The sequence below is a fragment of the Brachionichthys hirsutus genome, chromosome 19, assembly GCF_040956055.1.
Source record: "Brachionichthys hirsutus isolate HB-005 chromosome 19, CSIRO-AGI_Bhir_v1, whole genome shotgun sequence".
Classification (NCBI taxonomy): Eukaryota; Metazoa; Chordata; class Actinopteri; order Lophiiformes; family Brachionichthyidae; genus Brachionichthys; species Brachionichthys hirsutus.
Window position 1 is genome coordinate 8650651 of NC_090915.1, and position 26385 is coordinate 8677035.

Consider the following 26385-nt stretch of genomic DNA (forward strand, 5'->3'; position numbering starts at 1 on the left):
ACGGGTTGGTACGATAGGACGGACATTTTATCGCAGGTGGTGTATCGCAGCAGCAGGGATGTCGCAGGAAAATTAGAGACTTTCAAATATATAAGGCTTCTTTTATAATATACTAATTGGCTAAATGGAAATACAAAAATGTCAGACCCTTAGGAGCTTCAGCTGCAAACCCTTTTCTGGGATGCTTGTTTTATATCGTGCCAACCCCACAATCAGTAGACTGTAAAAGTCCAGACTCGCATGTTTGTTTTTTTCTGCTTTTCAAGGATTTACTCGAACCCTGTACCATTCACAGACAATGGACAATACACCCTCGCCTCACTCTTACTGCCATGTCCCAATGAAAATAAATTGAAGTGGAATAAAGGAAATCAGTCCAAATATCCACCGTTATAAAGATGAGGGAATTTGATTTCATAATAAAAGGTGGTTATTGTTCTTGTGTTCTACCTTAATAGTTTATATATGTTCCCTTTCATACTATTGAAATTGACTGAAGGATATCTGAATCTTTCATTTGTGGACTTTTTAAGTATTTCCTGCCGCATTGGGACAGGGCTGTTCACCACTGTTTCCTCATGATTTGGAGAAACAGTTGTTCCACCACCTCCCTGTCCTCCCTCTGGCTGTGCCTGCCTGGTGTTAGTCTTTCTCTTGTCTCGCCCCTGTCTACCCTCCAGGTTATGGGCTTGTGCAGGAGGAGCTGCTGTCCCCAGCCTCTATGCAGTACAGCTTACCCTCTCCGCTGAGCACCGAACCTTACTGGCAGGAAGTTTCCAGCCTGGAGTGCGCCCCTATTGCTACTACTGAAGAAGACACATTAATGGAGATGTCAGATCTTCAGGTGTGGCCAGCAGGGGTCAGCCCCTCGCTGGTTACTGTGGAGGACTCGTCACTGGAGGGCAGCAGCCGGGCTGACGACTCGGAAGGCGCCACGCTCTCCCTTCCGTGCAGCTTGGGTCGTCCAAGCAGCGGGGCCAGCGGGGCCAGCGGCTCCATCATGGAGCTAGAAGAGGAGGAGGATGAAGCGGAGGTAGAGGAGGAGGCACCTGAAGAGCTTGAAACTGTGCTGGCAGAAAGAGACAGAGTGAGGGCCAGTGGCGCCGTCCCCAAGGTCAACCTGAACGGGCAGCTGGGAGGTCAGAGGTCAGATGGCAGGAGAGGGGAAGCTCTCGCCACAGGAAGAGGAAAGAAAGTAGGAGGTGGCGGTGTAGGCCTGGGTTCAGTGGAAGGGGTTTCTGTTGTTGCAGGTCAGCAAGTGTACGGCCAGCGGTGTGAGGTGTCGGGACTAAGTCGGGCTGCAGATCATAATGGAGAAAACCGGTAATCAAAACAGGAACACTCAGTCATCATTTCTTTTCTTTCTTTATCTTTGCCTTTGATTTTATTCTACTGTTTCTTCTGTCCAGGATTGTTGGAGGCGGAGCATTTCAGCCCTACCTGCCAGACAAGGACTCCCTGCAGGGCTGGGTGGGCTCCGTATCATCGGGACACGACGTGCCCAGCTTGCACGCGGCCCAGGAGGCTCGGCTGAATCCGGTGTGTGGCACGGTTTACTCTTTTTTTGCTGCGTGGGCACCTGCAGGACTTGCAGGCCTTTGGCAGGGGGATGGGCTTCTCACAACATGCTTGGGAACAGCAGCTGAGGCTGGGTCAGGTCAGGTTGCCGCGCCGACCAAGCGCCGCTTCCTGTGCCTTCCATCCCTGTATCTTTTTTTTATTCTAAAATGGGAAGGAGCCATTTGATTCAAAAATAAATCAATCCTGTGCTACTCAACAGATTTTAGTCTCATGCAACAACTGAATCATCAAAATTGATTATTCGGATGGAGTCAGAACCAGACCAGAATCATGTGTTGTGTGGTGCAACACATGGGCCATTCCCAATGCTTTTAGTTATTTTATTTTTAGTGCACCAATATGTGCACGGTGTGAATTTGTATTCATAAATTGTGTTGTATGTGTGCAGAGAGAGGAGAAAGGGGAGTGTGCTACCGAGACACAGTTTGTTTCTGAGCGCGGAAACGCGCTTGCTCGAAAGGTGAGTGCATGATTTCATTATCAGCTCTCAATATTCAGGTAGCATTTTTACATTTGATTCATCACACAGACTGGTCAAAGGCAGAGAAAACAACAGAAGACCCCATTCAATGTTGTTCAAATGCACTTTGTACCCAACACGGCAAAAAAATTAATCTGTTCCCATCACTGGCAAGATGTTTGAAAATGTCTTCCAGTCTGGTTTATTCATTCAAATCGGTTTTTCGGGTACAGCTTCTAGCCTCATTTGCTTGCCGGTGAACAGATGAGTTAGCTTCTTGTTTCTGGATACATGCAAGGGCTTCAGGAGTTAACTGGTCCGAGTCCGAGTATTATTTCCTTCCCTATTCCCTCCCTCCTTGCTCCAGGTGGTGTCGGATGTGAGGAAGGGTGCTCAGTCAGTGCAACGCACCAGTCAACGGAGAGTTAAACACTGAAATATACATACTACCCAGTCCTCCAGGTACGGGACACCCAACAAGTACTTGTGCATCCCAGTGCTTGGATAGAAAGGAATCCTGTATGGAAGCGTATAAGAATTTGTTAGAGCTCAGGTGTCAGGTTCTGCACCATTCATGTTCTTCATTAGAACCCTAGTCGCAGCATTCATTCGACTGATCATAGAGTTCCGGGGGGGAACGACAGTGTTTTGTATCTTAATGATGTCTCTGTTTTCTAGGGAAGCAACATCCCCCACAAAAACACAACCAGACAGCAGAGGAAAATGAGCAAGGGAGGAGAGAGAGAGTGAAAAAAAGACTACAAAAATGACAAACAGAACCATCCTCCACGTCTGACCATGGACCGCTGCAGAAAAAAAAGGGGAACTCAGCTCAACTTGTAGTTTTATAACATTTGTAAAGAAAATGATCAACTAAACTAAGGCATGATGTTTTTGTTTTTGTTTTTTTAACATGTCAGTAAACAACCAAGAAAAAAAAGCGACAAAAAGTGCTTCCTGTGAACTGTAAACGCATGATGACTGCTGGTGCATGCCCTTTGACCTTTTGAACTGTCATTATCCACAAACCGAAGGGGTACGAGGTATGGGGCTGACCCATAACTTGGCGGCAGGACGATTTGAGGACTGTATCCCGCCCAACTCCACCCGGACAGACGAACCAACGAAGTCCAGTAACACTAGAGCCCAAAAACAAAAAACCAGTCCCTCAATGGATGGTTTTGTAAACTTGCTAAGCTTCAGCTGAGCCTGCCAACGCTTCTCTAACTGGACCACTTCCCCTTCTATTCTCAAAGAGGATATATGCACTCTATGCTACGTGGACATGTTGTCAGTGCGTGTATGTGTGTGCGTGTCTTCTTCTCTATCGCATGTTTCCTGCTTCCGGCTGAGCGCCGCCTCGCGTTCGGCCTGCTTCCCCTGTGACGTCGCGGCGAGCTCAGCATCCTTGCCCAGCCCTGCGTTGCTGTCCGTGTGCACTGGCGTGTTTTCCTTCGTGGATCGTCTCTTGTTATCCGTTCTTTTAAAACTGTCCGCCTTGGTTCAAAGAATCGTCCACCTGTGGTAGGGAGCTGAAGCTCTGTCACCCCTCGTGTTTCCCTAGGGTGGGGGTGGGGGGGGGGGGGTGGCATTTTCAGACAACGCGGAATGTTTTCTCTGGAACGTTTGGGTTGCTTGATCGCACTGCAACATCAAGGTCAACATTTTCTTCCTTTTTCGACCTTCTTCCATTATTCCTTTAGTAGCGCATGTCACCTTGACTCACAGCCTTCATCAGTAGCATCAGTCAATATGCAGTAAAGTCTTCCTTCAGTGTTGAACACGCTGAGGAAGTCTTTGTGTGCTCCCTCTTGATCTGTCTGCCACGGATGCAGAGCCTCACTGTCAAACTTTGGTGCGCCCAGTCGACTGAAGATCGATTCCCGAAGCACCAAAAACGGTAGCGTGATGTACGACAAACATGTGATTGTGACAAGACGGCGAGGCAGCACTGTGAGTGTCTTAACATTGACCCCAGACTCGTGAATTGTGAAGACACGCAAATGTTCATATCTGCAGACAGAAGAATGCACACAAACGATCAGAAGCACATTGCATCATTACGTTTTAGGGTGTCGGAGGGGGGGGGGGGGGGGGGGGAGACAGCTACAGCAATAACACTTAACGAGAGCACCGAATCTAAAAGTGGGCCTGACCGAACTCGGATCAGGCACCGGGCTCCATTTGTCTTAATGGAAACGATTCAAAGACGACTAACCGATGCAAGATTGGGTGACTCGGCTGTAGCAGTGGGAGGGATTATTTGCTCTAGAGCACCAAACGTAGCAAAATGTAAACCAGGATATGTGAACGGTCAGTGTGGCACAAACCAGCTGACCGTTAGTTTAACGTCGCTCCCATCGCCCAAAACTCTCGCTGTATGCAGATTCCCGGCTGCAGCACTATGAAGGGGTCATTTCATAGTAGCGCACTTTCCCCCCCCCGAAAATCAGAATACAAAGTTTAAGTACTGTAAACGCTACTGTAGCCTGAATGAGTGAGACACCGACTGAATGAATGGACAGTTTAATTACACGTTGCACAAAACGCACATTTTCCATTCCCTGTCAGTGCACATGATGGCCTCCACTGACACAGCACATGTTTCTGATTACATATCACATGTTTTCCGCTGTTACTCCACTCAGGTTTTCAGTTCTGCGCTGTCAGAATCAATAATGTTTTTATGTTCCTCCTCTCCAAAGACGAGCGCCGGACAAAAAAAAAGGAGTTCAGGGCGAGACCTGAGGGTGGGATGGGGGGGGGGGGGGGGGGGGGTGCATGAGGGGTGTTTGGTGGGACTTCGTGAAGCGGAACGACAAGTTTGTGTGTGAGTGTGTGTGTGTGTTTGTGGTCAATAGCCACTCGGCTCCCAGAGAGGCAAAGTGACAGTTTTGTTTAACGGATAAACTCCTACGTTTCCTGTGGGCTGCTGATATAACACAGTCCATACAGTGTTTTATTTGACCATTGGTTTTTATTTGACTTTCTTTTTTTGAACATGCTCTGTAATCTTACCAAAGCAGCTTTTCTCATAAAGTCAAGGTCTTAAATCTTATCTGTGAATCCAGTCAGGACACACACAGACACACACAGACACACACACACTCGCTACTTTTACTGTGTGTAAGTAAACTCATGCACCTTTCGATTGATGCAAACCTCTGACTCCCCCGGTCTCTAATGTGACTCATCTTATTCTGTATCAGCACAAGATGAATGTTAGCTCTGTTAACTTTAGAAACATTTTAACGAAAATCTTGTTTTAGATTTTTACCACATCAAACTATATATGCCATTTTTGACAAACATTTGTTGAATAAATAATGTGAAAGACGATATTCAATCAGTATTTCTGACATGTCAAGAGTTGACATTAAATATGTACGAGGAAAACAACTTACCGGTACATTATTATGCAGGAGACAGTACAGAAATTATATATTACACAAATATTTAAACTTGAGGAATTCATTTTCTTTGTTGATAATGCAACGTGTATTTAATATAAAATTTCACCGGAGAACTCGGTTTGTCAAATCCTGACTTTGACTTTGGTGTCGTCTGAATGCCTGTTTAAGAGCAGCAACTGCAGACGTCATTACGTCACAAAGGGGGGAAATCTCAAGGATTATAACTGTAATATTAATCCAGTTGATTAATTTAGTTAGAAAGTCAAACATTCACTTTATTATTTCAAGAAAATTATACGTGAAGTAGATTTGTTGTCATGGAAATAGTCTTAATCTAGTCAGTAAACCATGGCACTATGATTAATTTAACTCCACCATAATGTGTGTGTGTGTGTGTGTGGGACCTGTTAGTTGAATCTTGTTGAAGAAGAGAGGACCGTTTAAAGTTGCTTGAGAGGACGTGTAACCGACAATGATGTGTTTTAAAGAGTATTGCAACATTTCAACCATCGCGACGAATATAAATCACCTATACTCCTTTGGGATGGATACATGACAATGTAAATGCAATATCATATTACTATATCTTAAGGAATGCAACTGCGCACATGCACAAAAAATATTTGTTTTTATTCAAATATATGTATAAATATATGACAAAAATCTATTTAATTAGAATGCTATGCACCCTCATAGAGTTGTTATGGATGTTCTTTCAGAGTTATCTAGACTAGGCCAACGCCCACATCATGGGGAATGTAGAGGCTTCGTAGCTGTGAACACTTGTTTTCTTTTCTTTTGCATTTCCTTGGAGAGAGGACAAACAAATGTGAATATATATACAAGCCTTTCAATCAGAATCATTCTGCCATGAAGATATGTATATAGATCATCTTACCCTGTACACCAGCTCAAACCATTTACAAAAATGAATAAAGATGTGGCATAAATGTGTGTATTTTTGTAAGAAAAAAATATATTACTTGCACCTATCATGGATTTCATCGCAGGAAAAATGTAGCTAAGGACCAGTGGTTCCGTTTAACTTCATGTAAATTCCCGTTTAGTATTGTTTAGTGTTGGAAACATCACCTTCTATAAACGATATATTGATAGAAAACATGTAAGTTTCTCCTTTTCGTATGAGACAAATGTGAAATTTTGCTGACTCGGCTAATAGACCTGATCGATTCATGTGACATTTATACTAGAAATTCATTGCAAGGTCAGTGTTTCGTTTCATATATATGTACGAGAAGCGAGCGAGAAAAGGGGAGACAATCATCAGCCACCCACAATTTGACCCAAATAGATCCCACTAGTGGGTTTTTTTACACTTTGATAGGTAGAGGACAGCATCAGAATTTATCTTCTGTTGAGAAGGCAGCAGGGGTTGACTTGGCAGGTTAATGAAAGCAGGTGTAGCAGCAAGCAGAATATATGCAAATGTGGCTCCTGACTGTACCACATCCCACCAGTAGAGGGCAGCAGTGCACGCGATATGGATGCAGCATTTTTGGCCTCTGAAGTCCCATGAAATGCCAGATAAACCAGACCACTGGTTTATTTACTGATCAAATGGATTAAGTCCATAAATTAGATTCCTTGCATAATGATTTGCAGTTCTGGTACATGAAATAATGGAAAATATTGATCCCCAATATGTGTCCTTTCCCACAGGCTGTTTGCATTTGACACATAATCATTGTGTCTGAATCGAACCATCAGTACATTTTTGTGATGTATTCGTGTGTGAATCGCTGCTCATCTTTGTTTTCTGGCTAGAATTCCAAACTATTTTATTACTAACAGAAGATTATTCTGAATGGTTGTGACCTCACATTAAGAATATGAAATATGAAAAAGGCACTGCTCTTTTTATTTATTTATATTATTTACATTTTGAAGCAAGTGTTTATCATCAATATATATATTTCCATAGGGGCACATCCAGATCTATTTCTGCCTAATCATTACTGCTTCCCTTTGAGAATTGAAATTTGCATGCAAGAACTTTATCTCAGCTATTGTATTAGCAACAGGGTCAGGATTGTGATGGAGCATTACATATCGCCGTCACCACAGCTGGATACTTTAATTCTGTTTGCTAACAAAGATAACTCAAAATGTTCATCTGGATGAAATTTTCAGTAAATGTTGGGACTCTTACCAGGAACAATTGATTACATTTTGGGGATGATCCAGAAGAGAGCCTGAATTCTGGATCACTTTGAATTTTTCGGTAACATTGCCGTAAAAATTGAGTTTTGAAATTTGTTCCTCATTATCTCGGTTGATTATGTTTATGGAATTTGACACAGTCATGTAGGGTGGGGAGTCGGGACCTCTGTCTCACCACTGAATTTCATCCGGATTGGATCCGGAATGAGGTCAGGAAACTCCGATTCACTTTTACTTTTCATGGTTCCTGTATAAACTTGAAAAGAACAATTTCGAACCTTTTGATGATGATCCAGATCACCATGTGGATGGTGTAAATTTAATTAGGAGGGGGATGAGCTGCTCGGCAGAGGTCTGCGCTCTCTGAGTGCTTTTCTAGTTTTGTTTTTTGTTGTTGTTTTTTTTATCTGGTAAAATATAATCAAATCTTTCTTGGCCAAATCCAGTTATAGTCTACTTAATCAGAATCCATTAAAAGACAATGAAAGAAACAAATAAGTGTGTGGAATCACATCTGAATTAAAACCTCATCCCTCTGCTCTGTAGGTGAATGTCAGTTTGGAATTCAGGATGAAAATGGACGCCATCACGCCAGCTCTACACCGTGTTACACTTGTAATGCCCTGCCGCGTTGTGAGCCCTGTTTTCCTGCGAGCTTTGGTGCACATGTGGGTGTTTATGCGGGTTAAGATTTGAAGTTCAAGCTCCCGGTGTGGGCTTCCTTCTGTCAATAGCGCAACCCAAAAAAACAGATGCTGTGAAAGGGATCCATTGACCCGGGCAGCGGCTGAGTGACACCCTGTGGTGCAGCGCCGGCACACAAGTGGTTCATTTGTTTATGTGCTGACAGTCAACAGCCTGAGAGACACAGAGAGACACGTAGACAATGTTTTAGTCTCGGACACTTGCTGGAGTGATTTACACGAGCACAAGGGTGACACAGCTGCTCAGATCATTCCTTCAAGCGTCGACGTGAGGCCCGCTACGCCTGAGAAAAATGTACTTCAGCTCACTGAAGATGTAAATGCCTCGCACAGTGGGGGGGCCGGGATTTGGTTACTCTTTGGAGAATGAATTCTTACCCTTGCTGCACCTCATTCCAGCTTGTTCCAACGATGGGCAGGTTTTTGCTTTTCCTGACATCAGCTCTTATCTTGCAGGTGTTGATGAAACATTTTTTAGTTTTGAAATGTTAAACTCTCTATCAGCAAAAGAGGGAATGAGGAGGATAACATCACACCCTTATAGAAGGTGGACTTTTGCATTGCAGACATTTTATTCCTGCTGCATCCAGGCGTCCCACTGAGCTGTTATTATTCCTGACTGGGGGGGGGCAGTTTATTATTCACGAAACGCAGGCATCCTTTATTTTAATTCGCTTTCATATTGCGTTCTTACTCAGGGAGGGGGTCGGGGTTCGCAAATTCTTGCACATTACACACAGAAAAAAAAAAATCAAATATTCCCTTCAATATTTTTTACAGAACACTAGTCAAATAACCCTGATGACGTCACGTTCTTAAGTACCCCATCCGTTACAGATAACACATTTAACATGGCCCCAAGGAGATTTGCTCTATATACAGAAGAGTCCATCAGCAGAGCTTGAGCCGCACTGGTCCCAGTCAACGCACCGGCTGATAGGCAGCCTTAACAGCCCCAGCAAGCCCCTCTGGTTTATTTGAGTTAGACTGTGAAGTACTTCATGAGATAAACACCAGCATGCTGCGCTTGTTTTAACAATCGCAAAGTGATTCTGGAGACGCCTGCGATGCACGGCTGAATGAAAGCATCTCCGATTGAGAATGTTTGAATGGATTAATATTAAATTGGTGAGATCTATTCTGTTTCCTTGTGATAGAAAAGTGTGAGGATTAGTGGTGAAGTGACGTCAGCACGTTCAAACAGGAGCAAAATGCATTGATGGATCACCACTGGCCACGCGGCTCCAATGACGTCGCAATGACCTGACAGCTATTCCAGAATTATTAAGATGACTTCAACTACATAACATTTCCAACGCCGTGGCTTTGATTGTGTCCGGTTCTGCGCTCCACAGGAAACAGACGTCTGCGTGGACATCTGCTTTCAATTCCTGCAGGTTCACCACTTGGTCCGATCTGGCAACCCCACCTCCAGTCCGGTGCGGTGTTTTCTTAAGGCCCACTTTTTTTTTTCATTATTATTATTGATCGTATTTTAAAGAGCGGGGGCGTCTGTCAAGAGCATATTTATTTAATGATTCTGCAATGAACGAGAGGATAATGAAAGTAAAATCCCACAAGCTCATGTAGCAACAGGTCCGAAAATAAAAAAGCTTGCGCCCATGGAAACATAGGAAATGTCGCATCTGTCAGCGGCTCCATCATATTAAAGAGATCATTCAAGAATAGCGCTGTGCGTACGCATGTTTTTGGGCACATGGCGCGCAGATGCGAGCTGAAATGTACTTCCCTTCACTTAATTGAACGTCTGCCATGTCCTCTGAGCACCTGGATCCAGACTCACCTCCAGGACGCCTGTTCGAATCATTGGGATTTTGACTCTGCATCCTGATCTTGGTCTCACGGGCTGGTAGGCCTCGGTTTGACTTGTCGAGTTTTTCCATGCAGTGTTTCTGATAGCAAATGAGCCGTAACATCTGTCAGCAAAAGGCATTCAACGGGAGGTAATTAGAGGAGTGTCCTGCACCTTTGTTTGTTTTTTGTCTGAGAAACCCGCAACGTTTGTTGTCTTAACGGAGCCAAGGACAAATCTTTTTCGGAGTCACATGCAGTTTGTATGTTTAATGTGTGTGTGTATGTGTGTGTGTTTGTGTGTGTGTGTGTGTGCAGTTTATGACTCCAGCATGGAAATATGCCTTGCATGTGTTCGTTTTCTTTTTTAGCACACAATAACACAGCGCAATTTACAGATGTGACGCCCGTTCAGTTGCGCACGTTGGCACATCAATCTAGGAATTTTATTGTCATTCCAACATTTTCATGAAAGGAACGAAATTTGCACTCTGGCCCCAGTTAGAAGGCGTATACAAAAAGACAGAATAATCAATACATTTATTTTATTGTATCATCATCGATCATCGGGATTTAATTGATTTGCTGATGAAGCCGATGGCTAAGTCCAAATGAAAGGAACACCAAGATCAGAGAAGAATGGTTCAATCGTTTTGTCCTTATAACAGGAAATCAATTAAATCCAAAATTAATCACAATAAAATAAATGTATCGCGGCTTTGAAGTTACGTCACCGGATTTAATGAGCAGCGGTCACTCTAATCTGTGTGAGCACCTCGTGGATCAAACCTCTTACATCTCAGAACTCATTTATTCTGCTAAATCATGTATTTCCTGTGTTCAAATTGAAGACATAGCTCATTCCACGAACCCTCTGAACTGGGTTGACACGCGGTCGCTCCCAAATCATAGCGCAAACTAACAGGTCCATTAGATTTCTGTTGCTGCTGATATATCGAATCAATTAGCTCTCATTTCCTGAACATCTAAAGAGTCGCCTCGCTCCGGTTTCCTGTTTGTTTCCTGCAGGAGCGACACGCATGCACCAGCAGACCACATGCACACATCAAACGGCCTCTTAATGGCGCTCTTATCACAGCGCATTGACCTTGAATAAACACGAAGTGAACCCCGAGTCAGGGCAGAAGGGTGCATGTGCGTGTGTCCCTCATATTCCATCTTGTGATGTGATGCAGACTCACAGCCTCCTCTGATCTGATGGGAACATGTTTTTTCATTTGTATTTTTTTGTTGCTGTTTTTAAAACAAACCTGATGTGTGTTTCCACGCTCCACGCGCGACACTGAGTTTCGGACAGACAAACACTTGTACAACAAAATACTTGTTACTTCATTGACCAGCATCTTCTGATGCATTATCTTGTGGGAAAATATTAACAAAAATAAATACATATTTTGTAAAAAAATCGTTTTATTCTTCCATCCCATGTAAATGGAGGATGGACACATGTTTCATTGTTACTATTTTAAAATTAATTATCTATGTTTTTTTGTTAATTCCATTTGTATTATTTATTTATTATACTATATATTACTGTATTATATATATAAAAAAAAGTCGAACATAGACGTTTGATCTACCATATAGTAATTATTGATTATTGGAGCTTTAAATGATCTTTATAGTTAAGGTTTGAAAATATCCCACTTGGGAAACTTTCAAAAATAATGAATGAAAAAAAAAAACACTGAATGCTTCATACAAACAAAAATAAACATTTAATGATATAAAGCGCAGATAGTCCCACCAAGCATGAGCGGTACAATTATATTCAGTCTAAATAAATATTTTATTGTTGTCATAGTAACTATTACAAGCATGTCACCCCATAGAAGACTTAAAGCACTACGCTGCATGTGGTCTCGGTGTTTCAGCCTCATGTCATTAAACTGAATTATCATCACTATCGTTTGCACTTGTTGAGAACATTTGAAGTAATGCATTTAAACATTATAGTGACTGCAAAGAAATAGAAAAACAAACGTCACTGTTTCATATGCCCAAAAACAAAAACTAGAGCAGTTAAATAAATTAAACAAATAATCTCTATATGTTTAAAAAAAAGCCCCCCCCCAAAAAAGCCCATTACGAGTCCTTTCAGCAGAGGCATACAGAAAAGCAAGCGATAACACTGAAACATATGAAGTACAAAACAAAACAATCAAATCCCTTTCAAAAGTCTCCTTTCAGTGAGACACCCGACAGACAGGCCACGGTGGTTACAAAAAATATACTGCATTTCTATTTATATATTTATATAAACAACAAGAAAACTTCTGATAAGTTTCATTTGTATAATTCTAAAATACATCTATAATATTTCGACATTTAAAAACAATATGCACAATTCCCCCCTGGCAGTAGGCTTCAATGCCATGTTACACAGATTCTTCTGAAATGGAAGAATAAATTAAGATTTGGGAGGAACACCTGATCGGCTGGCTGGACGGTGGATGGGCGGAAGGAAGGAGGATGTCTTAAGAGCTGATAAACTGTAGGTGTCACACACACACACACACACAGACTCTGTCACGCAGACACACAGGACACAGTTATCTCATGAAGGCAGTGAGATCTCATATTCTCAGCGGCGTGAATGACCTCATAAAACCTGTTGTGCAATGAGAAGGTTATCCCATAATACCTCCTACTGTATTCCCTGATGTGACCTGTTGATGTGTGTGTGAGTGTGTAAAACAGACAAAACCTAACCGTATGTGAACTGACAGCCTCTCATCTTTGTAAGCATCATCATGATGTACAATTGACGGCACATCAATAGGTCAGAGTTCATCATGGAGGCGGATTGTTTTTTTTACAGCTGTAATCGTTTTCTATTGGAGGACCAGATTCCACGTCTGGGCTGCGAGCCACATGCAGAGGAAGATGAGTGAAGATGGAGAGCACGAGGAGGGGGATGATGATGAAGATGCGTGATGGTAGTTGGGCTGGCTGTGGACTCTGTCGGGCTGCACCGTGATGTAGCCGTTGATGATGCGGACCAGTGGAGGAGGCGGAGACTGGACGATGGCACTGCGGAGAAAATAAGATGTTTGAAGGTGAAGCTCTCGGACTGATCAGCCAATAAATAAAAACCGCCAGTCTGCCTGATTGTACTTCATCTCCTAATATTATATATCCTGCTTGCTACTGATTGGCTGGCTTTACGTCTGTTTTTCCATCCCTTTTCTAAAAAGTCTGGCAATTAAATAATGTCGGCTCTCCTGTTTTATGCGGAGACTGCGCGGGAAAGGCCAAACAAAACAAACGCAGCAGTTCCTGAAGTTACGGCCTCTGGATAGCAAGTTGGCTGCAGCAGCGCCGTGACACAACTCTATAACTTCCAAATTAAAGAAATGTGATTTAAAAACATTTTTTTTACTGGTTTTCCATTCTACTGGGAAAGCTATTTTGACAAGTGCAACATGAAGACAAGTAGGAACTCATTTATCACAAGTAAAAAAAGTGGAGCTGGATTATTCGCCTCTGAGTTTTCTCTCATTTGTCTGCGGATGAATGAGAGTATAGTTAGACTGCATACTCCTGGCTGATGGAGTGATGGTTTTGGAAAAGCTCAGACAGTGAACCACCCATATGAAATGAGATGGCCAAGATATTCCGCGCTAGAGCCAACGATGGATGAGAGAAAACACCGCACAAATAAGCATCCAGACATAGATACCAGTGAGAAGCTCCACTGAGTCATTTCCTTAAAGATGGCACCGCATTTTTCCAAACATGCCAAAACATCCTCTCTACAGAATCCAACGAGAACTTGTCATCAGATTCAAATCAAGTGTTTCCACCATTTCAAATAACCTCAACTCATATTTCCAGGACTCCAGGAAATCTGGAAGACTGATTGCAGTTTTTGGCTTTACTCTTAAAACGCATCTTAATGGAAAATTATTTTATACAAAGCAGCAGCTTTTAATCCGCCGGGTCTGTATTTGAATATTTCTATGAGTGAATATTTTTTAAAAAAGTTCAGAGGACGAGGTTTATTTCGATTTAGGGAAACCAGGTGTTGCACCTTGCTCTTTGCACACTTTCTCTCCATCTCCATCGTTCTCTTATACTCCGCCACCTTTTCAGACGTTAAAATATACAATGACGTGTGCGGCGTACATTTCGTATCGTGTGCACAGTCTGTTTCCCTTCAGCTCCAAATGACGGCTCTCACAGAGCGAAAACATTTCTGCAGACATAATGTACACAAACGTTCACAAACCCCCTCTGTTCACGAGAACAGGCTCTACAGGGTTGGACTTTTCCTTCCATAATTTGGAATGGAGCACACTGTACATGGAAAAATGAATAATGCTATGTGTGTTAAAGAAATGCAAGCTCAAGAGTACATCGCTGCTCATTTCCAAATCGGCAAACTTCTCTTGATCCAAAACCTTTTTCTAATCCCAAATGTTTTTAAAGCTTGATTGCCAAGCTGCACAAATATCTGTATAACTTTCGAGGACTATAATGAGATTGCAGCAGTTATCTTTTTTTTTTGCCAGCGTTTATCTGTTAGCAATATAACTCAATAAGTTAGACTGATCTTGATGAAATTAGCAGGAAATGTTGTGAATGTTACCAGGAACAGATGGAATTTTTGTGATGATCCAGAAGAGATCCTGGATTTGGGATCACTTTGGATCTTTTGAAACATTGCAATCAATGGAGCGTCAATATTTGTTCCTCAATTTCTCGGTTGATTATTGACCGATGTTTCTAGAATTTGACACAATCATGTAGGGTGGGGACGTCTATCCTAACAGCAAATTTCATCCAGCTCGGATCTGGATTGTGGATATTATCAAGATGGAAATGGAGGTACTACGATCAGAACCCAGAATGACAGGAAAGACGTCCACATGGAGGGACAGCCGGTAATTTCAGGCTCATCTTAGTAATGAAAACCAAAGTGTTTCACTCCTTCTGGTTTATCTGATTATCCCCTCACTGACCTGGGACAGCGCTGGATGAAGTCTTTTGTGTGCACATGCACAATCATATTTATAATACCGGTAATTTAAAATTGTATTCTTGTAACAGAGGAAGGCAGGTTTCAGCCTGAACCGACCGCACCTTGTGCAGCGGTCTCCTCTTCAGTTTGAAAGGTGAGCTTGTTTCGTTGTCCGGTTATTCCCTGCCTGGAGCTAGCATGAGACCAGAACCGGATCCTTGGTAGGAATTCCCAGGCTGCTATTTTCGCATCCAAGACACTTCTATAAGTCGGAACTAGCCTGAACTCATATTGAACTGCATGTTTATGTTTGTGTGCTGAATTGTGCGCAGACTGCACGACGATCATGGTGATGTGATACGTTGGCTGTTTGAGCCTGCAGCGCCACGCCAGGAAGTGTCAGCTTCAGTCCACAGACGGGAGGAAAGACTGCATTACACAATTCCAATTTCCCCCCCATCACGTCGTTTTCTTCCCGTACGCCTCGCTCTTCTCTCCACCTGTGGCGTGAAGTGTCTTCATTGCATTTTCACAGGAAAAGGAGAGAGACACTGAGGACAGATGAAGACATCTCCCTCGCTCGTCTCACCTCTCCTCAATGCGAACCCAGAGGTCGTTAAAATGCCGGTGCCGCTGCTTCTTTTGCTTGTTCCTCCTCCTTTTCTTGAGCATTTTCCTCTCTGCTTTCTCCAGCAGCTCCAGGCTGTCGGGCGGCAGGAGCATGTGAGGCAGCAAATCCTCGTCCAGGGAACGTCCCTGATCGTCCCCTTTGTGGGGGAGCTCGTGCAGGAAAGGCTCCAGGAGAAGGGACTCGTCATCGAACTCTGGTGGAGCAGGTCTGGTTGATGATCTCCTGGTTGGACAGAAGACAATTAGTTTTTTTTTTTTATATATAATATAATGTTAGCGAGTAAAACCTCATCGTAGCTCCGGATGAGCTGCTGGCCGTCTCTAATGAGGTCCGCATCCTTGAACCGTCACCACGCATGAGGAAATCAGCTCATAACTTCACGGCAAACACGGTTTGTGTGGTGGATGCGGCTTCACGCCACCATTCACTCCCCCCCCCCCACACACACACACAACATAGATTCACAGTGAGATAGCCACCCGCAGCGTGCCATGCCTCACAGCAGGAGGCCTGAGCTCTGCTCTGTCAGCCTTTTCAACAACACTTTGTGGCTGCTGGGGATGTTGTCAGCTTTATCTGCACTGTGATCTACATGGTGGACATGGAAGAAGAAAAATACAAGCTCCCGATGAAAAGAAAGAATCGTGAGCATACTTTTCCCTCCCAAATCCCCCCAAAAATCTCAATTTAAGATCCCTACAGCCATCCCAGCGCTGCACGCCACTCCTCGACTCGCCATTTAGTTAAACATCCACGACTGCAGCTCGGTCACTCAGCTAGAACTCGTCAGGCTCCTTTTCACAAACGTTTTGAACATGTTGACAACAGAATAATTTAGAAAATGTTCATAGCTGTTTGTTCAATGCTTTTACTTATTTGAGCTTTGCAGAACATCTCAGATGACATTGCGGCTGCGATTGCTCGGATAGTTTGAAGTGCGGTACTTAAAGTTGATCTTAAAGCGTTATTTTATTTATGTCATTGTTACACTGCAAGCACACAACGAAATTATATTTATGCCCTAGTACAACGGGCCCCTTGATACAACCACACATGCAGGGGCCCTAGCATGCGGAGAGGGAAAAGGGTGAAGGCGCCGCCAGGATCGGCGTAACCGGAGTAGTTTGGGAGGGACTGTGCCTTGCTTAAGGGCACCTCGGCAGTGCTCTGGAGGTAGACTGGCCCCTTTCCAGCCACCAGTCCACACTCCACATTTCGTTTGGGCTGGGACTCGAACCGGTGAACCGGTGAACGTCTCCGCCTTCCCAGCCTCCACGCTTAAATGTCAGCGCCGGCAGCAGCTCCAGCTCCTGGCGGTAGCAGCAGAGAGCTATGGTGTCGCTAACGCTGCTTTGCGAGGAGAGCAACAGGTGCATCTGCCCAGACAAACTCACACTGACAGAAGCCTGTCAATAATAATTACACCCATTTGGTACAACAGCAGGGTAGAGGAAAGTTGGCCACCTTGCTGAAAGGTTGCCGGTGCGACTCCTATCAGATCGTGAAACTGCTTCATAGCGACAGACTGTCCTGTCTTTAAGCAGATGAAGAGTTATTATGTGAATAATGCAGCTCTGATAAAGTCTCAGTCTGATTATGATGTGATTACATTGCATAAAATTCATTCAAAATTAAAATAAAATAAAATTGGTAAACGTTAAAAGTTTAAAGCCTTGGTGCGTAAAGTTAAATTAAATGAATTCCGATTCCTGACATCAACAGAACTCTGACTCCAGTAGATCATTTGCCTCCCACACCAGCAGGAGCTCCTTCTTCAAGGGTAGCTCCTCATTACGGGCAAATATATCAAACGCTAATTATGTCACAGCGCAAAATCATTGATTACGCTGACAAACTCCTTAATGAGGTGATAAAAGAAACACATTTCGGTAGAGCGCGACCTCAAAAATCGGAGAATCCTTCAACAGACAACGAGCGAGTGCAGCGCCTGATCAATTGCAGAACGCTCGTTCCTCACAAGAGCTGAAGTCGGACTTCGACATCTGTTTTGGGTCTTTAAATGAACACAGACCAACTATGGAGTTGTGCTTACTTGGAAAACAATTTCTCATTCCCAGTCAGTGAAAAGGCTGAGAGAAATATATTTCTGTCAGGGCGATGAGGCAGCAGTTGGCCTGTATCCTGTGGCCGGGACATGAAACCTTACACCCATTTAAGTGATAAAATATGGACCTTTGAGTTTTACAGACTTCTGCTTTCGGAAGAACATAATGGGCGACAACTACGGGGGGGAATCTAATATTCTCTGGCTGTAATTTCAGTATTTCTCACATTCTCTGATATTTTTTTTGCCTGTCATTTCAGATATTTCTCTACTTTTGTGGAAAATTATCATCAATAAATGAAACAGACCAATAGTTCTCTCTTACGCCGACAAAAAAATCCGTTCAAAATATTGGCTACAGATCTTTGTCCATGTGTAACTTGTACAGTAAATCCAACTAAGATGACTGGATGTTTTTCATTATGACAAATTCTACCAGAACTTTGGTTTAGAGTTTGGTCTCTTGCAGATTCAGCTGATTTTATGCAGCGTTGTATGGGATGTGAGATTTTTCGCTGTGCAACCCGTGAAAAGAGAAAAAGGTTCAGGGTTTAATTTAAGAAAAATCTAAATAAAATTATTATTGTGATTTAAAAGGAAGCATTGATTTGGTTACATGCTGTGCTGCAATAACAAATGCAGCGCAGTTCCACGCGTCACGTGATGATGGATGCGTTTGCTTAATGGCATTCTAGCAGTAAATGTACCTGTTTATGGGCTGCCCAGCAGGAGTGTGCTCCACCTCGTATCCCTGGCGACGAAGCACATCGATGACCGTGTTGTTGCCGAGAAAATGTCCTGAAACCCACAAAAACAAGGATAACGTTGACCTCTGCTGAAAGTTAATTTGAGAAATGTTTCCTATCCTTTTCAGGTTCAGAGGATCAGAACTGTTGGTTTCCAAGACTACGTGTGATAAAGACGAAATAAGTGAGATCTGTTCGGTACTGCAACAATGACACATTCACACAACATGAGCTCTGAGAGGGAGAACAAATGACGGACACTCATGTCATTTGGGTTTTGTAGTTTCCAAAAGTAGTTCTAATTTTGTGTTTTGCTTTGATCATAAGGTTTCGGTCTATATATGTTCGTTAATTAATCTCTAGTTTCAGCTCTGTGTCAAGAAAGCAAAAAGGTGGCTTATTGACAGTGATTTTTAAATCAAAAATCAATAATGGCAGTTAATGTGTGGGATCCCTGCGGATGGAAGAATAGTACACGGTCCCATTCCTGAGATGCTCATATATTTTTCTATTTGCCCCACCTCCTGAATGTTTTCAAGCTCTTGCTTTCTCTGAACCTTGTTACCTCTCCTTTTCATGGATAAAATTGATTAACTTATCATCACATCATTATCTCTCTTCCTCTGTACTCGATTAAAACCGGCTCCTTTCTTCCGCCTCCACTTTCTTTTCTCCTTTCACCTTCATCCCTATCTCTGTTCTGCCCCTCTTCCTTTCATTCTTGCTCTGACCCTTTCTGCGACGTGAAGTGGGGGCAGTTAGGCTTCAGGTTGCCATGTCAAGAGGTCTCCATTCTTCCCCTCGCTCTGACAAGGGGGAGCCGGGGTCCATTGTCTGGGCCAGCTCAGCCGTGGCACCACAGAGCGGAGTCAACAATGAGCACCGGCACTTTAATCTGGCCCCGAGCCCGGGATGGAGAGGGGCCAGCCCCGATGCACTATGGGTGCATGATGCTGTCCCATCTCTAGAACTAATAAGGGATCAATAATCCGTGTAGGTAACAAGTATGGAAAGTGTATTGTCAACAATTGAAAAGGTTTAGACTTTAATAACTCCATTAATTTAGTCTGATCAACCTCAAAGAGAGGAAGAGGGATGAAGATAGGCTTGTAAATCACATACTTTTTACTTCTAGCACATACTACAGCTTCGCTAACAAAGTAGTTGCTTCTACATGCAATACTTAGTTGCATTCCTGTGTCCTTTATCTTATAAGTTGTTGGAATTCAGTGGCTCAGATGATGGGACTTTATCTCACACTGCAAGGAGGATTGTGGGTAATATTAACCCTAAAAGAATCCTGGTTATCTTCCTGGAAAATACAACCAGTTGCAAATTGTAAGACATCCAGGCATATTTTGCATTCTTTCTCTGGCATGTTAAATAGCATGAAAGTATAGGCGCTCTATGCAAGGTAGCTCTCTGCATCATCTGAAGGCTCCTGCGTGAGAACAGCAAACAGTTCCAACATGACAGATACATACATATATCTTACTTTGAGCTGAAATCACTATCAATACAGGTGGTGAGTTCAATGAACACCCAGCAGCTCTAAAACGCTCAATGGGAGTTGAAACCAGAGCGGGACAAGGAGACGGCCACAGTTTTCAAGCCTGCCCACATTTAGAAACAGCTCCATGTGATTTATGTGAGTTTACGTCAGGGGATTAAGGTGGGACAAATGGAGCTGTTCAGCACAATGAAAGGCCAGAGAAGGGTGGGCGGACTTCAAAACCTTCAAAGGGACGCGCACACATACAAATACGCAAATTCTAATAGGAGGTAAGCCATCAATTCTGACATGTCCCCAAAGGCTTCAATGAGTTTGGGGGTGCTGAGAGCCTGTTTGAAGAGCCGAACCAAAAACAAAAATCCTCTCACGTGCTAATGACTGGATAGTCAAAAAGAAACAAACTTTAATTACTTTTTTTATTTCATGTTTAAAAATGGATTTATGGATTCTGGAAAATCACAGAAAAAGTAGTTGTTTTTTAAAGTGGATTTGATCCAAACATGTTTTCCATCTTGCAGCAGGCTGAACGTAATTGGCAATATTGAAATTCTAAAATTTACAGATGGAATCGAGTAAACTGGTTCCACAAAATGGATGACTTGTGTTTGAGAGGATTTATTTTTGGAGCAGTTTTTCTTTGAAGAAGTGTATACCGTATTAAAAGCAAAAAAACCCGCCAAAGCATTTCACATGAAGTCCGTTTTCATTTACAGCTGTCCTAACACGCCGTAAGAATAATCTGCATCCCGCTGGTCAACCGAAGTCATGGGGTCGCAAACAAAAAACTAAATGCACACATTTTTGATAAAAAGTGATTGATCACCCAGAAAGAGGCTGAATATTTAGGTTAAAGGGCCTGAATTTATTAGCAACTGATGTGAACTCCGAGGCTTAAATATATCAGGCGGATTGTGACAAGAATCTCAAAGAGAAAAAATAAAGAGATTTGAGAAAAATCTAAATCAAAATATTGCGCTGCTCTGGACGGTTGCAATTCTTGTTCTGTGAACGCTGGCTTTCTTCTCCTCTACGTGTCTATACATTTGTCGTGACCGGTTTCATCCGGAGGTTATTATTTTTCCACCATGAGGCCAACAACATGTCATTTCAGCGTTACTCTAGGTTCCAGTGGAGTCGTGTTCATTTTGGCTCCCGCTGGAAGCCGATGTTCGCCTCCAAACCTCCGCTTAAGCGGCACACTGCTGGGGTGACATCTGACATGTATTTCCTCAGATTATTTATTCAGGCCAATTTCATACATTTTAAATCTATAAAATGGGCCAATACGATGTGTCTTAATGCACAATATGTCAACTGTGTGAGGACCCAACAGCACCGAGAGAGGGCAGATGGTAGAGATAAAGTCCAGGGGCGGACCTGAAAGCTCTCATTCACAGCGAACATAACGTGCAGCAAAACTCTTAAATGGGACCACTTAGTTAGAAGGTCGCAGATGATCTCATGTCACGGTTGTACAAAGTTACAGACATTTTACAAGCTTCTCCTCTGAAGTGAGGGCTGCAGTAACAACCCATAACAGCGTCTGATGATCTGGTGGCGGTGGTCTCTCTGTATGTCGAATACGACATTTTAGGTGGAACCATTCATTATAGATGCTGAAATTAATATAAAACATGCATCGGATAAAGTGTGCTGTGGCGACACGGTGGCGTAGAAGGTGCCGGATTCTCCCCGTGCCTGCCTGGGTTCTTTCCGGGTTCTCCGGTTTCCTCCCACCGCCAATAACATGCAGTTTATGTGAATTGGTTAATTGGTTAATTGTCTGTGTGGCGACGCATCCGGGGTGTTCCACACCTTTCACCCATGGCAAACTGGGATAGGCTCCAGCAACACCCGTGACCCGCAAAGCGGAAAAGCAGAAGGAAAATAAACGAATGAATGAAGTTTGTGTTCTTAAGACTGGATATACAAGCCGGTGTTAAGGTCCCGTGGCCCAAGTCGCGTTGATGTGGTTCCAAAAACATTTGCATACACTTTGGAAAAGATTGAGGCATTTGTTCAAATTGGGGGAAAGCACCCTTTAACTTAAAATAATAAGGTAATAAAACCATTAACCATGCAACAATTTACAGATTAGATATGTCTACACAATTGTTTGTTATACTGTTAAAAAAAACATCACTGTTTATCTCCATCTATATATTTGCTCAAACAGGGTTACAAGTGGTTGCTGATGCGTTCATATCCAACCATATCATTAATGCCTGCTTTGGTCACAATAAATTTCAGTCATTACAGGAAGATAGTTATCCTCACCTGCCTGTTATTCGCACAACAGAATAGTTCTAGTGATGGAGTTAGCGGCTTGAATGTAAAACATCTGCAGCTCCTTTTACTTTGCATTTAACTTGAGTAAAACCTGCACTCAGTCAAGAGGAACTCCAGATTAGATGAATAAAAAGGCAGCTCCAATTATAGGAACAAATGCTAAGTCTTAAATAGAATTCCTTTTACATTGACATTCATTTTTACATTAGATCTTGTAAGTAGGACCCGAGCAGTAGTTCTCATAACATTACAATAATCGATGCAGGCCGTCCTGCCCCTGCCTTTACTATCTGTTTATGTCCCACACTAGAAAGCTGAGACCTGGTCGCCATCATTACCAGGAGGAACTGATGATAGTAAAGACTACATGCCTCTCTGAAGACTACAGAAAGCTGCAGTTTAAAAACTTTATTTTGTTGCTTCCTGGAAGTAACTTTTCTTGCCAAGGACATAAATGCCATCTGAAAATTCTTTACATGTTTAGGCTTAATATGCTTGTGCAAATGTGTTTTTTGTGAATATCAATCATGCATGAATTATAGTACTAAAAAAAGAAAAGGACTGAAGCTATTCAAACTATTGTCGATACTAAGTAATGGACTGAACTGAAGGAGTTGACACTTCTATGACATCAGCGGCGCTAACCAGGCAGAGATTTTATTGGAAAATGACTACTTTGGTTGCCGAGCTGCTAACAGAGCAGTAAAACCTCAGCCTTTAGCGGAGAAGGACACGCATGCAGCAATCCGTAAAAACAGGCAGTCGCGTGAAAATCAGAAAATAGCAAAGAAAATTGTTGGTTATCTAACGCACAGTCCGCGTGGTGTTTCACAAACAATGCCAGCTCTATGTTAGCACACATATCGAGTGTCCCGAATCACAAGCTCTGCTTACATAGCACTTTCCCTCATCCTGGTTGAATCATACCGTTTTGTGTTTTCGATGGACAAACTGTTGCTCCGAGCATTAAAGTGAAACCTCATCTTCTATCAGTCAGGAGCAATTTGTTTGAAAAGAACAGGGAACTGTTGGCAAAGATCTCAAAGCGGAGCCAGATAGGATTAAATAATTTGGACAGAATGTAGAGTACTTATACACTGGTGCCTTTGTAATTAAATACTTCAGTCACACCTGGTTGTTTGTTTTAATCATTTGTTGCAAGATAAAAGTTTTTTAAATGTCTCCAGTAAATGGGGAAAATACTATTGTATCCGGATCGCTCTCGAAATTAATTTACCGGTAAATTAGACCAAGATCCATTCACAAGTTTTTCTGTGATGCTGCTAACAAACAGACAGACAAACATTGTCAAAGCATCACCTACTTGGCGGAGGTAACAAATCCGTTGACATGTTCGGATGTAGGATTCACTCAGCTATGAGACGACGCTTATATTAAATACACAGTAGGCCAAAATGCAAGGATATCACAATTTTTCTAAAAATAGCCGCACTCCGGATCCGATCCGGATAAAGTTTGGCTAGATCCCCATCCTACATGGTTGTAACAACTTCCATAAACATCGATCAATAATCAACTGAGATATTGAGGGACAAATTTTGAAACTCCATTTACTGCTGTGACGTGGTGAATACGGGGCTAATCGACGGTCGCCAACAACGCCACTTTAGGACCTGCCCCTAAAGATATAGTCCCACACCTGCCTGCCCAATTAACCCCAATCATCCGGTTACACTGCGATATTCATTTAAAGGTAATTCAGAATCGAGGATCTCTTCTTGATCATCACCAAAATGTAATCATCTGTTCCTGGTAACATTCCCAACATCTCCTGAAAATATCATCCAGATCCGTCTGTATCAGAAGGACAAAGATAACACACTGCTGGTTTGCAACAAATGGAAATAGTGGATGCTGAAGTATTTTGGGGGGTCAAAAACTATTGGAAAAAGTAAATTATGAGCTGATGAGAGGTTCAGTGGATAAACAAAGTCATGAGGATAAATAATCGACAAACCATGAATATCTCTTTACCAATTTTGGTAGTTATCCATCCGATTGTTGTGGAGGCATTTCATTTACAGACACTTTTGCTGCAGTCCATATGATTCGTCCCCTCGGAATAATGAATGATGGTTTCAAAATTTCAAGGCAATCCATCAAGTAGTTGAGACATTTCAGTCTGGACCTTCCCATCAAACGAAAGCCATCTCGGACAAGATGCCAACAGGACATGAACGCAGCAGAGAAGCCCTGATTGATTTGTGTACAGGGATTCTAACCACAATTCAATAACTCAAAAGCAGCAATTAATTTTCTTCAGTTCTTCTAAGTGAAACGTTCATAATCTATGTGCCACAGACAACTTGTGGTGTCGATAGGAGCCTCTTGATGTTAATGTAATATTCATCCCAGCAGGCACCAAGAGTCTTTACCACTTAATGTGCCATGGAAATCTTTTTTCAAAAATGACTGTTGTTTCCCCCTGGAATCAATTTGGAATGATATTAAATGGAGCAAGATGTTGTCATTTTGATCCAAACTCCTACAGGATGGGGACACGCAAAATATAATAACATAGGAGGAAAACGTCAGGAATCCAAACCAAGATATATTGAGTTAAATGTGTCTGCATTCAAGCCCACAAAAAAAGGTAAAAAAAAAAGATTGGCTGATTGGCTCAATCCAGCCAAAATCCAAATCCATAGGATATTAACTTTCAGCTCTAAACCGTTGAAGCTCTCATCTTTGTCACTTTAAACAGAACTGCAAAAATTTAGCACACTTATGGCTGAGAGGGTATAAGAACTGACGTAGAACCAGAGCGCTCTCATTTGACGCAGCCAAACTAAACCTCTGAATGTTATTTTAGTGCTTCTGCTGCTCAGGCATTAATGACCTACTTGTATAAGCCTTGGTTTTGAAGATGGCGTTATAATTTCCTTCACACTTATATCACAGTTAATGAAAGCTTTAAATCTACATCCAACGCCGGATGAAAAACCCATTCAGTATATGTGGAGTAAATTGTAGGGGGACAAAAACCTATCTGGAAAAAATGAGCACTGACTGAAAATACCAGGATTACACAGATTAAGTTTTGAAAAATAATATGGATTTGTTTTAACTTTCTGTTGTTCGGGTTTTATCAATTTCTTTTACATTTCTGAGTCAGAAAACAGAAAGAAAAAGCGGGGAAATACATTTCAGTGATTATCGCTCAAAATGTTGTTGTTTTTCCAGAAGATGTAAATATTGCAGAACATTTTATTATTTTCACTGTTGAAGTAGAAAATGCAAAAAAAATACATTTAATAGAAAACATAATTTGGTCGATTTGATAATCTTAATTCAATGGATTGAATTATTGATGTTATTTATATTTTCTGCACTTTTAGAGGATTTCTCATCTTGTCATTGATATATTAATAGGATTAAATATAAATTAAACTATTCAATGTGTTTACTTCTCATAGGTTTAAATTATGACGTTTATATATATTCTCACATGTTGCCTGTTAAATATTGAAACCGTTAATGCGAATAACTGACACATCCTGTAATTTCACATAAAGGAAATAATCAGGTGTGATTTTTAAACAATAAAATGCATTTCAACTCCTGTTTTGACTTCGCCACAGAAACGTGTGAAAGTCATTGTCATAGCTGCTGACACATCTCGCTTCAACATTCTTCACAGAGCATGCTCTGAATCAGACATTCAAATTCCGCCATTATACGCTTTTGAATGTGAGATGAAAGCAGCGTGAAGCAGTTGCGGTAAAAGACAGCTGTGATACGGCTGTGTGAATCTGAAAAAAGAAATACACCTCTGTTCCATGAAATCAGCATTTCTAAAGTCAGGCCAAAGAATGCTAACATCTCAGCGTCTACCAAAACACTTCTCTTTCTATTTCTCTCAGCCATGGTGAGGCGTTCCGTTCAGAAACGCGCTGAACTCAACAGGTCGGTTGATACCGATCGCGATTTCACAGACGCAGGTTGTTGAAGGAGGCGTGGGGGGGAGGGGGGATGACATGCAAGC

General features: G+C 42.3%; 2 protein-coding genes across 2 annotated transcripts in view; one reads left to right on the forward strand and one right to left on the reverse strand.

Moving 5' to 3' along the window:
* Positions 1-2477, forward strand: part of LOC137908139 (ankyrin-1-like) — a 44706-nt gene extending 42229 nt beyond the window's left edge. Inside the window, exons 39-42 of the mRNA XM_068752492.1 lie at positions 681-1323; positions 1410-1539; positions 1970-2041; positions 2409-2477. Coding sequence (XP_068608593.1) covers positions 681-1323; positions 1410-1539; positions 1970-2041; positions 2409-2477 — 914 coding nt within the window. The remainder of the gene's footprint in view (positions 1-680; positions 1324-1409; positions 1540-1969; positions 2042-2408) is intronic.
* Positions 2478-13006: 10529 nt separating this feature from the next.
* trabd2a (TraB domain containing 2A) overlaps positions 13007-26385 on the reverse strand; it is a 45909-nt gene continuing 32530 nt past the window's right edge. Inside the window, exons 5-7 of the mRNA XM_068753094.1 lie at positions 18539-18629; positions 15725-15988; positions 13007-13205 (exon numbers count right to left, since the gene is read on the reverse strand). Of these exons, the coding sequence (XP_068609195.1) occupies positions 13007-13205; positions 15725-15988; positions 18539-18629 (554 nt within the window). The remainder of the gene's footprint in view (positions 13206-15724; positions 15989-18538; positions 18630-26385) is intronic.